Source organism: Nipponia nippon, unplaced genomic scaffold (genome assembly GCF_047370975.1).
Source record: "Nipponia nippon isolate SJK-2023a ecotype South Korea unplaced genomic scaffold, ASM4737097v1 scaffold_3, whole genome shotgun sequence".
Taxonomy (NCBI): domain Eukaryota; kingdom Metazoa; phylum Chordata; class Aves; order Pelecaniformes; family Threskiornithidae; genus Nipponia; species Nipponia nippon.
This window is the reverse complement of record NW_028262347.1, coordinates 22,674,735-22,688,965: the sequence shown is the minus strand read 5'-3', so window position 1 is coordinate 22,688,965 and position 14,231 is coordinate 22,674,735. Positions and strand designations below refer to the sequence as shown.

Below are 14,231 nucleotides of genomic sequence, written 5' to 3'. Positions count from 1 at the left end.
TTAGCACTGGAGCTTAAGAGATAAAATGACGGGACTGGGAGTGTTTCAAGATGTACCCCAAGCACTTATGGCTTCTGCTTACTGCTACAACCTGCAAGCAGCAAACTGAAGAAGAAATTAAAAAAAACTGAAAAACAAAAAGCACCCTTAAAAACTACTATCAATCACACATACTACTGATGAAAAATACCTATGAAACCAAAGTCACATGCTCTTCCCTGTCTGAGACAGTGACCAGAGCTCTAACCTCTCAGTGTCAGCTACCTGTAGAAACCACTTAAATTTCTATTCTACAATTAAGAAACTATTCAGTTAGATAAAGTGGCATGAAAATAACTTGGAAATGTTTTAGTAACATCGCCAATACTTGTACTACTCTATTAGTTGTCTAATATCATAAAGTAGAAAATGACTGCAGCTGTTCTTTATTAGCTACATCAATTTACTAGCAAAGCCCGCTAGATGTCTCCCATTGCAGCTTAAGCTGCCTCAATTTTTTGATATGGTAGGAAATACACTAAAACTGAGAAATCAACCCTAAGGTCTACTTTTGTACCTTGGCTTTAGTAATAATTCTCTGAATAAAATCCATCATTAAAAATAGGTCCAACTGAAAAAAATAAGTGAACAAATTGTACTGTTATGCAAAGTGATGTACACACTTCAAGCTTCGTCTAGGTACAATTTAAGTCTATTATATCTGTTATTTGCAGTGAAAACAGCTTATTCTATTCTTCATAGTTCCTTTGAAGACATATGTACTGCCCTTAGCTATATTTCCTAGAGATAGAACAAGGCAAGTTCTCCCAAAGACTATGTTTGAGAGGTACCAGAATGTCCTTTTTGCTCTTCCTTGGACTTTCTGATTGGTTCACAGCTTATTTTTGGCCTGCAGAATCAGACTCGGTAATCCTACAAAGGCCTTGTTAGCATTGAGAGTGACAGATTTTACAGGTAATAGTCCTAATTATAAACATTTGGGCAGCATTTGTGTTTTTCACAGAACAGACACTTAAACTCACAAGTCAAACTCCGGATCTTTGCTGCAGAACTGCTACTGATTAGTTGTTGCCCATTCTACATTCGTGTAGTTGATTATTTCACAAGGTTTTGCTTCTTCTCCATATTGAACATCATCTACTTTTTTCCAGCCTTTTCTGCAATCTGTCCAGATTCTCCTCACATCACACATGCCATCTAAAGTGCCAGCAGACCCTCTCAGTTTGATATTTGCAAGCCCAACTAATCTCTATTATTCAGACCATTAAACTATTCTGTTTGTGACAGATGTTTGAAGAATCACTACAACTTAAGGAAAACGGATTAAAGAAACATCCATTTTACATCAGCCTCACTGAAAATGGTTTTCAAACAGTAAAGTCCTCACTAGAAGAACATTGATTAGAGGAAACACAAGGTAAGAGCATGAGCTTGGCATTTTTCTAACAAAATTATGCAAAATTCCTTCCTTGCCTAGCAATATCCCTGAGCTCAGCTTCTACTAGTTTTGCTTCTCTAGTAAGCACAGATGTCCCCACCTTCTGGAAAGGAAGAAAAACCAAGGGCCAAATCCTATCACACTCTGATCTTCCCAATGATCTACCACACCTCCTAGTCAACTAGTGAAGAATTCACAGTATTTCTCATTTAATAGATGCAACAAAATTTAAGCTGCATAATTACAATTAATCTCTAGTTGTTATTAAGTGGAAAGAGAATGAAAGAATATTACCCATCCTGGCTGACTGGCACCAAGCAGAGAGCTCTCCAAATATAACATGACTGATTGCTCTCCACCACAATCGTGTTCACTAGATCATGTCTACAAGGTGAATAGCCATCAGGAAGTCTCAATGAATCCAAAGTGAAAAATATACTCTCATCTACTGTACCACTTCTTCCACAGATGCTGGAAATGCGAACCTGTAACAGTTTGTTATTCAGTGTTACTTGATATTATCTGCTTAAGCTAAGAGGCATACTACCATTGCATGTTTTTTTTCCTGCAAGTCATTCTAGCATTGTGCTAACAGAGCGTGTGTAGAGAACTGTGCTAACAGTGTGTTAGCATTGTGCTAACAGAGTACGTCTAGAATGTGTAACAGAGCTGCGTTCTGAAGTTTCAGTTATTCATGGGAGGTAAACATACGGCTCTAACCTAGAATCACTGTGCCTGTCTTTAGATTTAAAAGTGTAAACAAACACAAGTACTTCAGATAATCAATAGGCTCCACTTAAGGGCATACTACAATACGTACATTTGACTTAATCATCATACCTGTCTTTGACTTACCAACTTATCTAATTTATACTTCAATACAAGCAGTCACAGGAGAAGAAATTTTTTCCCTATGGTTGACACGCAAATATTATTCAATATATACAGTTAAGGCAAATACAATAAACCATAAACCTAACATATGTATTCCTATAGGGAACAAATATTTTCATTAAAATAAAAAAAGGGAGAACGGTTGTTTTTAAGCCAAAACACTTGGATAAATTAAACATAATAAATTCCACAGTCATTACTTGAAAATCCACACATCCTCATTACAACCAATGTAACTAAAACAACAGTAAGCATCCAAATCAACAATTGATAACCAGTAAATAAGTTACTCTTCCTGTTTTAACCAAAGTGTGCATGCTTTTTCAAAAAGCTTTGTTACTTTAGAAATAATCCTATAAACAGATGAGATGATATGTTTTATCTTTTAAAAATGTGTTATAGATCTACCAACATTAGCAACTTAAAACCACCTTCAAAACCCCACTTCACACAAGATTCCTCTTGCCAAAAACAATGTGCAGAACATTTACCTTGTCTACTCGCTTATATCTCAAAGGCTTTACAGCAACTGCTTCACTGTTCCATGTTGACGGGTTAATAAAATATTTTGCTTCCACCCAGTCACCTTCACAAGGTTTGAAGCCTATGTAAACCAGAACATATCTCAAGTTTAATTGCTACTAATGATATTTGCATTACTGCCATACAGAACTAGTTGAAGTTAAATAAAATGACCAGCCAGAACAATGCATTATTCAGATCCACCAAGTTCAAACTTCTCTTCACAGTTCTTCCCCCATTAGGTTATGACAAACTAAGTAAGAGATGCTAGTGGAAAAATACACTTGCTTACATGTAACTTATGCTTACATGACTGCATGGAAGTCATGCTCAGTAGGTAGCTTTATTCATCCAAATCCCTATGTTTGTTTCACTACATACACTCTACTAGAACTTATTTGCGATGTGCACTGCAAGTTTATCAGAAGATATTTCTATTGTACATATAAAAAAAATTAAGGAAGAGCAAACAAGAAAGCCCCTACACACCTTCACAGACATCTTCCATTGCAAAAAAAGTATTCTGATTAATATAGCCACCATCCTTAGAGACAGAGGTAATATTGCCAATTAATATTTTCATATTTAGTTCAGAAGCATCGCAAGTAGGACTGGAGTCTCCCCATGTATTCTGGACAGCGTCTACCTATTAATACAAAAAAACCCCCGACATTCAAACAGCTGATACTTAGAATTCTATGTTAAACATATATTCCTACAATAAATATCAGAATTTCAACTTATGGAAGTCGAGCTCCTTATTAGACAATTCTATACTCACTGTAGCTGTTTATTTTTGTACACAAAAACATGAGTAGTAAACAGTAAGTAACTTCTAAGAAGTCTGCTGTATGCTGGAACACTGACAATGATTATAATTACACGTTTATTTGTCAATTCTTTCTCACGCTTCCCTTGCTCTAGGTCTGCTTCAGACTTTTCTTCATATTGATGAAAAGACCCCCCTGCCCAGCATACTGATTGTACACAAGTGGAACTAGAGCATCACTATTTCAGAAAGAAAAAAAAAAAAAGTTTTCAGGATGCTATTGATAAACACTATATGTATTTCAGACTGCCCCTCTGTCGTTCTTTAATAATTTGAATTTAAAAAAACACCTAAAGAGCTGCTTCTTACAGACTCTCCATATCACCACCTCAAATGTAAGTTTACTTACTTAAACAGCCCTTGGCAGAACACAAGCTACAAACCATTGATGTATACAAACCATTCTTTTCCCCCAAGCTATGTTGGGGCAAGAATATATCATCTCTGCTCTTAATTATTAGAATTCCTAGAACTGCAGGTTCTCTTCCTTGCTCCCAAAGGGCCACCACCACCCTGGGTTCAGGAGTCTCCACTCCACAGTTCAAACACTTGTTCTTCAGAGCTTCCTTGCTCTCTACAACAACTGTCGGGGCCAGTAACAATGCCAATGCCACTGGACAGAAGCACTTATTACTGTCAAGCAAGAACTGCTGAATCCAGATAGTACGTAAAGAAACTACACTGTGCAATAAAGCAGGAGGAAAAAAAAAAGATCTCAAGTTCTTCTTTTGTGAGGCTTATGAGGATAAGGACATAGGAAAACATGAAGTATGCAAGGTATCTCTGTAATGATTAAGCAAATACAATAAATAAAATGCCCATGGACAACTTTTTCCATGAACTGTAGCGTAAGCATACAAGTCAGATCATTAAATTAATAGCTTATTTCAGAAAGCCAAGTGTTTACAAATTCACAACCAGAATAAATAAACTGAGTGGAAAACTAGAGTAACACAGATAAGGGAGTAACTAAAAAACCACAGCTGGACAGAAAAGAAAAAAAATAGTTAGCTGTAGTGTTTTCACTTCTACATGAAGATTAGAAACTCTGAATAAAAAAGTATTTTCTTAATGTGAAAAAAGCAATACACTGACAAAAGACTATACAGTGTCATCTTTCTCTTACAGACCAGCATTCATGCACAGATGGAAAACAGACTTACTTCCTTCCCTCTGCCCCAAAAAAAGACTATGATTGAAATGCTGTTGGCTGTTCTGAGCAAACTCTCAGGGCATCTCAAGTTTGTGCCACTACATGGAAACTACTTCAAGACTTATCACATAGTATAGAATGAGTTCAGTTTTTTTATCCAAGTACTTCGAACAGACCCTTTGGAGAAGGGAAACTAGTGCTGTTCTTCTCAAATTAGATATTTTACATCAGTAACACAGATGAAATATCGGGACCAAAAGTGGGAACCCTGGACTCCTTATGCAGAAAACCCATTACAGTCAGTTATTCTTGCTCAACAGTAACTTTGATGCTTTTTTCCCCCCCTCTCACGTCTTTGAAAAGAGCAGTTATACCATTTTCCTTTTTATTTGCAAGAGCTCACACACTACTGCATACTTTGAAGAAATGAGCTTTGTCTCCTTGCTTATCGAATCAAGACTGCCCTTGGACTTTGACTTTATTCTATAGAGTCTAGTCAGCTTTAGGCATAAGCTTGGCTTTAAGCTTCTTACCCAGTCAAAAACTACATTGCCAGAAGAGATCTTCTGAGATGCCTGCAGGACTTAGGGCTCATCACAAACAGGAACAAGATAAATCACTGTGTTTATCCCTAGTACTTTTGAAAAGGCCATTATCTAGCGCATACAGCAAAACATCCCACAACTACTAAAATATCCTAGTTGTTTTGGAGATCTTTACATAGTTTCTCCGTTACCAGGTTCATGTATTTTGGAGTGATGACAATATTTCAACAGTATTGTGAAAGCTGTCAGTCAGAAGGAAAAAAGGAAGGAGAAAGAAGATTTAAACTAATTTATTTTTTGACTGTGTCCGAGAGTAGTATTTTACCAACCAGCACTAAAATTGCTTGCTGGACTTACCATATTTAGTGTTCATGTAAGAAAGTCATTCCACTTAAAAAAAAAAAAAAGAAGAGACATAAGGTTATCTTACAAGACGCTAAGTTTTTAACAGGACTAGAGCGGGTAATATTTTAGAAACAAGACTTCTTTCACTTTCCTTCTATGTTTCATTTTAGATATTACAATAAAACTCTCTCCCCACTAATATTCTTTCTTCAGTTTTATTTAATCAATGAAACTGCACTGGTTTCAAAATTAAATGGATTTGCTAAGAAAAACTCCGCTCAAAATTTTGTATGCAACTGGAGTTCATTTTACAACTTAGTGGTGCTCTCTTATGTAGTTTTAATCTTTAAAATGAAACATCTTATTTACTTTAGCCTTCAGGAATTGTACTTGTTGCTATTTTGAGTTAAAGGAAGGATAGAACAGAGAAAAATGGAAGCATGCAAAAAAACCCGACAATTGATTATTAACTGCCATCATCTCAGAAACAGTTTTCATGAGGTCATTAGCTATTACCAAGCAAGCAACAGACCTTGACAAAAGTCTGTACAAGTAACTCTACTGCATTTCCTCAGCAATCTACAGATTTCACGAATATATAAAAACGCATTGAAACCCCTAAAACATTACAGAGTAAAACACAAATCAAGTTAGGCCTCTAGTATTTTTATTTTTTTGTCTACTCCTATTTAAGAAGTCACATTTTCAGTCAACTTAATTTTATCAGACACAGTACAGTTACTGCCAATTCAACCATTAGAGGAATAAAAATTCTCAGAGGCCTGCATTTATTTTAAGCTTAAGTCCAGCCTCTAGAGAGGAGTTTATCATGTGCAATTCATTATTTGAGCCAGAAAACTTGTCTTCCCCATTAGCTTGGCATACATCTCATGGACTATTACCATGTTCAGATGAAAAGCATATTTATTATTGATGAATAATGATCACAAAAAAGGCTTTCAGCACACATCCAGCACCTTTGAATTGGTTTCCTATTTATAGGTTAATTAGATAAAGATCTTCCTCTAAGATTAACAGCTATAGTGGCTGATGAAGTTAGAGCTTTGAATCCTAGACAGATTTTTAAATTCAAGGCAAAAAAGGTGAGAAATATAATAAACGAAAGTAACTTTCTAGACTAACAGCTGTACTAACGTGTTTTACGGGAGGCAACTCTTTCTTATGGCAAAGACAAACCTTCACTTCTCCTTCATCCACGCAGTTGTACTCAAAGGAAGACCATTACGGTGAATGGAACCATATTGTACTAAACTGCTGGTGTGGTCACTCACAAAGCAGCCTATGATGGTATCTGGTCATTCTTTACAGAGACTCTACCGGCCTTAAGTGCAGCTCTTCAAAACCTAAGTATCATCATCATCAACAGGCAGTGACACTCCAGCAGTTACATGTCCTGCATATCACAGATACATTATAGAGGCCTCTGCATATGTACATGACCCCCTGGATTTCCAAGTGTTCAGTAGTTTATTGAGTTAGCCCGACCTTTGGACACCTGGAAAATTAAAACGGAAGGGTCAAATACTCAAATTTTGAGGGGGGATAGGGAGCAAGGAAGAAAGTACACACCATACAATCTTGCTTTGCATAGACATGTCAATGCCTCTGCTGATATTCAGGGCCTTACTTAAAAGCCATGAAGCTCTTTTCCAGAAAAGTGCACCAGAAAAGTGCACAGTAAATCCAGTGGAGCTTCAACTGCTGAAGTTTATCATCAAGAGAAGAGCCATGTCTAACAGAAGAGAAATATCAATAAGGAGTACTCCCATGGCAATAGATGAAAGTATTATTAAAGGTATGTCTCTACTTACCATTAGTATGAACAGTTTCAGGATTGATCAACGGACTAACTCTGAAAAGTGTACAGTACATCACCACAGAGATACTAGTACTTTCAGTTATCAACTGTAATTCACTCTAATATATGCCACTTGGTACCAGCAGAATTACTGAATGTGTCAAAATAGTACAAACTCACTTCCATATGGCAGCTGGTTATGTCTGGACACTGCTGGCAACTGACCAAAATGTCTCTGAAGTACCAAAATCAGGATGGTGCATAAAAGAAATGCATGAGGAATCAGGAACACTGTATGCTAATCAATGCAGGATTTTGACCTCCTTTCCCCAACTTATGTATCACTTGCTAATTTAACATAGTAATGACAAATTATTCAATCTGGTAACTTACACTCTGATTAAACCTGCATATCAGAACTTTACTAAGATTATTAGATACACGAGAATACTTTGGCTAGTCATTACCTTCCTAGTATCTGAAACATGACCCCTGAAGCCACTATGTTTGCTGATTACATTCTTTATAGATGGCATGAGCTGGTAAGATGCTTAATTATAAAACATTCATTTACTAGAAAACTCAAGTTAACTTTTAAACTAGTTACATTATGATTTGCTCTGTACAAGCAGCTTAAGCTTTGGCTCAGACTTTTGGTCAGGGTGAGTTTATCAGATGAAGTATGCTAGTCTAGTGCCATACTTAAAAGTGTAATACAGCTAAACCAAGCAGATACAAGACAAGATGGGTTCTGTACCACCCAGTTATCAACTGCTTCTGCACTGCTGCCAGTCTTTGAAGGACCATTCATATTTACTTAATATCTAAATGGAGAATGGCCACTTGACTCAGCTTCTCAGCTAGATTATCATAGGCACCTCAGAGTTGAGCCTATACGATGAAAAAAACCAGAGTAGTTTAAAGTTGTGACAACATATAATCAAGCTTGAAGTAGGTTTACAAATGAAGTGTTAAGCAAGAAAGGTACTGAAATCTCCATTTTTATAACTCTCCATGACATTAAGTTGTGATTTTTTACAACAGGAAGTTTTGAAATTTATTTTTTTATTCACTCCTGTGCACAAAGAGCAAACTTGCAGCCCTTATTTTTATTTTCTTATCCATTCATATAACAATAACATGAAATCGACTTTGAAGCTCAAAAAAGTTAACACAGAGATTTGAACTAGGTATGATTAAACAAATTCTGATGCAATTATCTCAAACAATAGTTTCATATTCACTACATTTAGACCTATATTCAGAGAATCAGTATTAAAGGAACATTTTAAAGGGGATGGAATAAAATAATAACAAAAACCAAAATAAGTTATCCCCACTAGATGAAAGGCTGGCAACTTCTCCTATTTTGTAGAATTCAGGAGGCTAAAACTACCATAACTTCAAAAGAAAGTCTCAAGGGATTTACTGCGAAAGCGAGACTACTATTTATCTTCACCTCTTACCCTGATGGCCTTCAAGCCACCCGATGTTTTATCCTCTTCAACAGTGGCGGTAACTTCTTGTCCAACAGTCAGCAGCATATTTTTTGTAACAGCATCCTTTGTGAAGATAATCATGTCATCTATCATCCCATAATCATGGCAAAATCTTGTCACTACTCCTTGTACAGTTTTTAATTCTTTATCACCTGCATCCAGATGAAAAGTGTCGACATAAAAACAAATCACTTGTTTACAGAACTATGCAACGAGTAATGAATGCTACTAAAAGTGCTATCCCTTCTATCAAAAAGTCATTCTCTTTTTCAACTAAAAATACCAACAGTTGCCAACTAATCACTTTCACATTTAAGTCTTGAAGTCTTATGGCAAGTTATGGTTTCAATCAGTTAAGAAAGCTAGTTAAATAAAAGCTACATTGTAAAAACATTATTTAAGCTGTATGAAAAAAAACCTTAAGAGTATCTTGAGTTGCAAGGGACCCATAAGGATCATCGAGTCAACTCCCTGCTCCTTGCAGGACTACCTAAAACTAAACCATATGACTAAGTGCATCATCCACATAGTCCTTGAACTATGACAGGCTTGGTGCCGTGACCACTTCCCTGGGGAGCCTGTTCCAGTGACCAACCACCCTCCTAGTGAAGAACCTTTTCCCAATGTCCAGTCTGAACTTCCCCAGATGCAGCTTCATTCCATTTCCTCATGTCGTTATCGCTGGTCACCAGAGAGAGGAGATCAGCACCTCCCCCTCCGCTGCCGCCCTTGAGGAAGTCCCAGACTGCCATGAGGTCACCCCTCAGCCTTCACTTCTCCAAGGTGAACAAGCCAAGTGACCTTAGCCGCTCCTTCCTAAGTCTCGCCCTCAAGGCCTTTCATCACCTTGGTCCCCCTCCTCTGGACACACTCTAGTAGTTTGATGTCCTTCTTATATTGAGGTGCCCAAAGCTGCACACAGTCCTCGAGGTGGGGCCGCCCCAGTGCAGCGGTGCAGAGTGGGACAATCACCTCCCTCAACCGGCTAGCGATGCTGTGCTTGATGCACCCCAGGACACTGATGTCCCTTTTTGCTGCCAGGGTGCACTGTTGACTCATATTCAACTTGCCATCAACCCAGACCCCCAGATCTCTTTCCACAGGGCTGCTCTCCAGCCTCTTGTCCCCCAATTTGTATGTATAACCATAGAATCATAGAATCATTTAGGTTGGAAAAGACCTTTAAGATCATCTAGTCCAACCACAAACCCAACACTGCCATGTCCCACTAAACCACGTCCCTAAGTGCCACATCTACATGTCTTCTAAATACCTCCAGGGATGGGGACTCAACCGCTTCCCTGGACAGCCTGTTCCAATGCCTGACAACATTTTGAGTGAAGAAATTTTTCCCAATATCCAATATAAACCTCCCCTGGCACAACTTGAGGGCATTTCCTCTCGTCCTATCACTTGTTACTCGGGAAAAGAGACCAACCCCCACCTTGCTACAACCTCCTTTCAGGTAGTTGTAGAGAGCAAGAAGGTCTCCCCTCAGCCTCCTCTTCTCCAGGCTAAACAACCCCACTTCCCTCAGCCGCTCCTCATAAGACTTGTGCTTTTGACCCTTCACCAGCTTCGTTGCCCTCCTCTGGACATGCTCCAGCACCTCAATGTCCTTCTTCTAGTGAGGGGCCCAAAACTGAACCCAGTACTCGAGGTGTGGCCTCACCAGTGCTGAGTACAGGGGCACTATCACCTGGTCCTGCGGGCCACACTATTCCTGATACAAGCCAGGATACCATTGGCTCTCTTGGCCACTGGAGCATGCTGCTGGCTCATGTTCACCCCCAGGTCCTTTTCCACCGGCCAGCTCTCCAGCCACTCTTCCCCAAGGCTGTAGCATTGCCTTGGGTTGTTGTCACCCAAGTGCAGGACCCAGCACTGAGCCTTGTTGAATCTCATACAGTTGGTCCCGGCCCAATGACCCAGCCTGTCCAGATCCCTCTGTAGGGCCTTCCTACCCTCCAGCAGATCGACACTTCCACCCAGCTTGGTGTCATCTGCAAACTTACTGAGGGTGCACTCGATCCCCTCATCCAGATCATTGACAAAGATTCTAAACAGGACTGGCCCCAATACTGAGCCCTGGGGAACACCACTTGTGACCGGCCTTACTAAAGTCCAGGTAGACAACATCCACAGCCTCCCCCTCATCCACTAAGTGGGTCACCTTGTCATAGAAGGAGATCAGGTTAGTGAAGCAGGACTTCCCTTTCATAAACCCATGCTAGCTAGGCCTGATCACCTGGTTGTCCCATATGTGCCACATGATGGCACTCAAGATGATCTGCTCCATAACCTGCCCTGGCACCGAGGTCAGACTGACTGACATGCCTGTAGTTCCCCAGAATCCTCCTTCCGACCCTTCTTGTAGATGGGTGTCACATTTGCTAACCTCCAGTCGACTGGAACCTCCTCAGTTAGCCAGGACTGCTGGTAGATGATGGAAAGTGGCTTGGTGAGCACTTCTGCCAGTTCCCTCCTAGATACTAGATAGTCCCAGATAGTAGTATATAGTACTAGTAGTATACTCCTAGATACCTAGATACTCCCAGAAGTAGTATCTACTTACATATCACAAAAACTTTTACTCAGCTGCTCTTGGGTGGGTCCCATCTGGCCCCATAGACTTGTGTGTGTCTACATGGTGTAGCAGGTCGCTAATCATTTCCCCTTGGATTATGGGGGCTTCATTCTGCTCCCCATCCCTGTCTTCCAGCTGAGGGGGCTGGGTACCCTGAGAACAACTGGTCTGACTGTTAAAGACTGAGGCAAAGAAAGCATTAGGTACCTCAGCCTTTCCCTCATCCTTTGTCACTGCGTTTCCCCCCGCATCCAATAAAGGATGGAGATTCTCCCTAGCCCTCCTTTTGTTGCTAATGTATTTGTAGAAACATTTTTTATCGTCTTTTACAGCCGTAGCAATACTAAGTTCTAGTTGGGCTTTGGCCCTTCTAATTTTCTCCCTGCATAACTTCCTGACATCCTTGTAATTCTCCTGAGTGGCCTGCCTCTTCTTCCAAAGGCTATAAACTTTCTTTTTTTTGCTGAGTTCCAGCAAAAGCTCCCTGTTCAGCTAGGCCAGGATTACCCCATTTCAGGTGCCATATTCAAATACCTTGAAAAACTTGAGATAAAAATACCTGCAAGCTAAATACCTTCTCCCAAAAGCTCTGGGCCAAAAACTATTTTCAAGATTTTCCATAGTAAAAGAAAGTTCTCAGGATTGTTTGCATGGGGAATCCAACACATTTAAGATTTCTATACTAAAAAGCAGGAAAAGTAAACAAGCTATATAAATTAATTCTTCAAATTTGTTTATATAATATAGTTAATACACTTCTGAACTGAGATGTGGTGCTGTTTCTCTGGAGACCTAGGAGTTTCAAGTCTTTTGGATTAGAAGTTGTAACTACTTACACATCACAGAAACTTTCACTCAACAGCACTGCACTACAACTTCAGGCTTAAAGCTAGACTGAAGTATGCTCATTTAGATTTCCAAAATATTAGCTACACTCACAATCAAGACTATTAATGCAGTAAGCCATCTTTTTTGCTTTCTGTATTCACAAACATGAAAAAGCACTTTTTGCTACATTGAATAATGCTACTAAAAGCATCTTACATGAACACCATTTCTGAGCCTCAAAACATCAAAGCTACACTATCCTCCCCGTTCCACAGCCTAAGACAGACGAAGGTCTATTTATTAAGACAGTAGTACAAATGAAAGCCCAAAGCGTCCATCACCCACCACCACAACACTCCCCTTACTCCGTACTCTAAGCAGCAAGAGTAACCTGTCCTACTCAGGAAACACAGAAAAAAAGCACTGCTAGGAACACTCCCACATGCTCTGTAGTCAAAAAGCTGTCTGCTTTTCCTGATTTTCTTTCCTAAGGAAACAGGTCTTCACTCAGCCCCACTCATGTGGGGGACGGGACCACCAACGCCCTCACGGCTCTGAAGCTGCGCACAGGCCCTGCACCAGGCACTGCAAACCCAGAACAGGCCCAGGAACTCCCACCTGAGGCCGCCCATCGCTCATCTGCTCCTTCCTCGTCGCCTGCCCGTCTCCAGAAGTAGGAGAGCGCCCTGGACAAGAGCGCGAGCATCCCCAGGCCCGGCGCCCGCAGCCAACGCCCTCTCCTACAGCCGCGCTCCCGGCCCCCAGCGACGCCGCCGCCCAATCGCGCTGCTCGCTCCCGGTCACGTGAAGGAGCGCCCGCCGCGTGCCACGGGGCGGGGAGGGGAGGTGTTGAGGAGCCGATGCGGCCTTTCCCCCTGCAGGCGCGCGGGCTACGGGGCGGGGCGCGAGCGAGCGGCCTCGCTCGGCACTGCGTCGTGGGAGCCGCGCCGCAACCCGCGCGTCTCAACCGCGACGTCACGTGACGTCGAGCGGTGGCCGCCGTCTTCCCGCGCCCCCGCTGGCTTCGCGCCTTCTCTGAGGGGCGGTGCGCGTGAGCTGAGGTGCCGCCTGCCCGCCCCGCCCCCGGCGTGAGGGGGCCGCTTTCCCGCCGCCCCGCCCCGCCGTGAGGAGGCGGCCCGCCGAGGGGGCGATGTCTGCCGGGCCGGGGAGGGTGGTGTCACCCCGGCTCCCCTGGTGGCGGGCGGGCTGGCTCCTCACCACGCGTGGCACAGGGCTTTCTCCTGGTGGGGCCGAGCGGTGGGACTGTAGGCAGAAAGGAGGGTGAGAGGACCTCCTTCAGGAGGGTTTCAGGGTGGCAGGGGTTGAGGAGACGTTAAAGATGATGTCATGTCTGGTTACCACAAAAAGCTTAAAGCAGAGCGGGGCGTGCAGCGTGTTGGTTGCTGGTGATGCTGTCTGGTGTTGCAGTCGTGCTGTGTGACAGGTTTTCTGGGTTTCTGTAAGTGAGGAGTCCTGAGCAGGCAAAACCCACCGGTGGGCTGCCATCTCACCTGGGCTGAGGGCTCTCCGTGCGCTTGTGTGGCACGGGGAATAAGTCAGACGTGGAGTCTGTCCAATGTGGTAACGTAGAGTACGTGGGAGAGTACGCGTGTGCAAATGGCATATTGTTGGATTGCTGTAATCTCAGTAGCAGCCAGTTTCAAAGTGATACAATAAGCTTTAGAGCATTGTAAACTTGGTTAACAGGAAAAATAATGTTTTTGTCTTAATATCATGTAGGAGCTGCTGTGGCTCTAGAGGAAATAAAATTT

At 41.5% G+C, this 14,231-nt stretch overlaps 1 protein-coding gene across 1 annotated transcript in view; it reads right to left on the bottom strand.

The window, feature by feature from the left end:
- Nucleotides 1–13,165, bottom strand: part of MOV10L1 (Mov10 like RNA helicase 1) — a 39,524-nt gene extending 26,359 nt beyond the window's left edge. Inside the window, exons 1-5 of the mRNA XM_087765864.1 lie at nt 13,078–13,165; nt 9,012–9,196; nt 3,344–3,500; nt 2,824–2,936; nt 1,733–1,923 (exon numbers count right to left, since the gene is read on the bottom strand). Coding sequence (XP_087621990.1) covers nt 1,733–1,923; nt 2,824–2,936; nt 3,344–3,500; nt 9,012–9,196; nt 13,078–13,165 — 734 coding nt within the window. The remainder of the gene's footprint in view (nt 1–1,732; nt 1,924–2,823; nt 2,937–3,343; nt 3,501–9,011; nt 9,197–13,077) is intronic.
- Between the last annotated feature and the right edge of the window lie 1,066 nt (nt 13,166–14,231).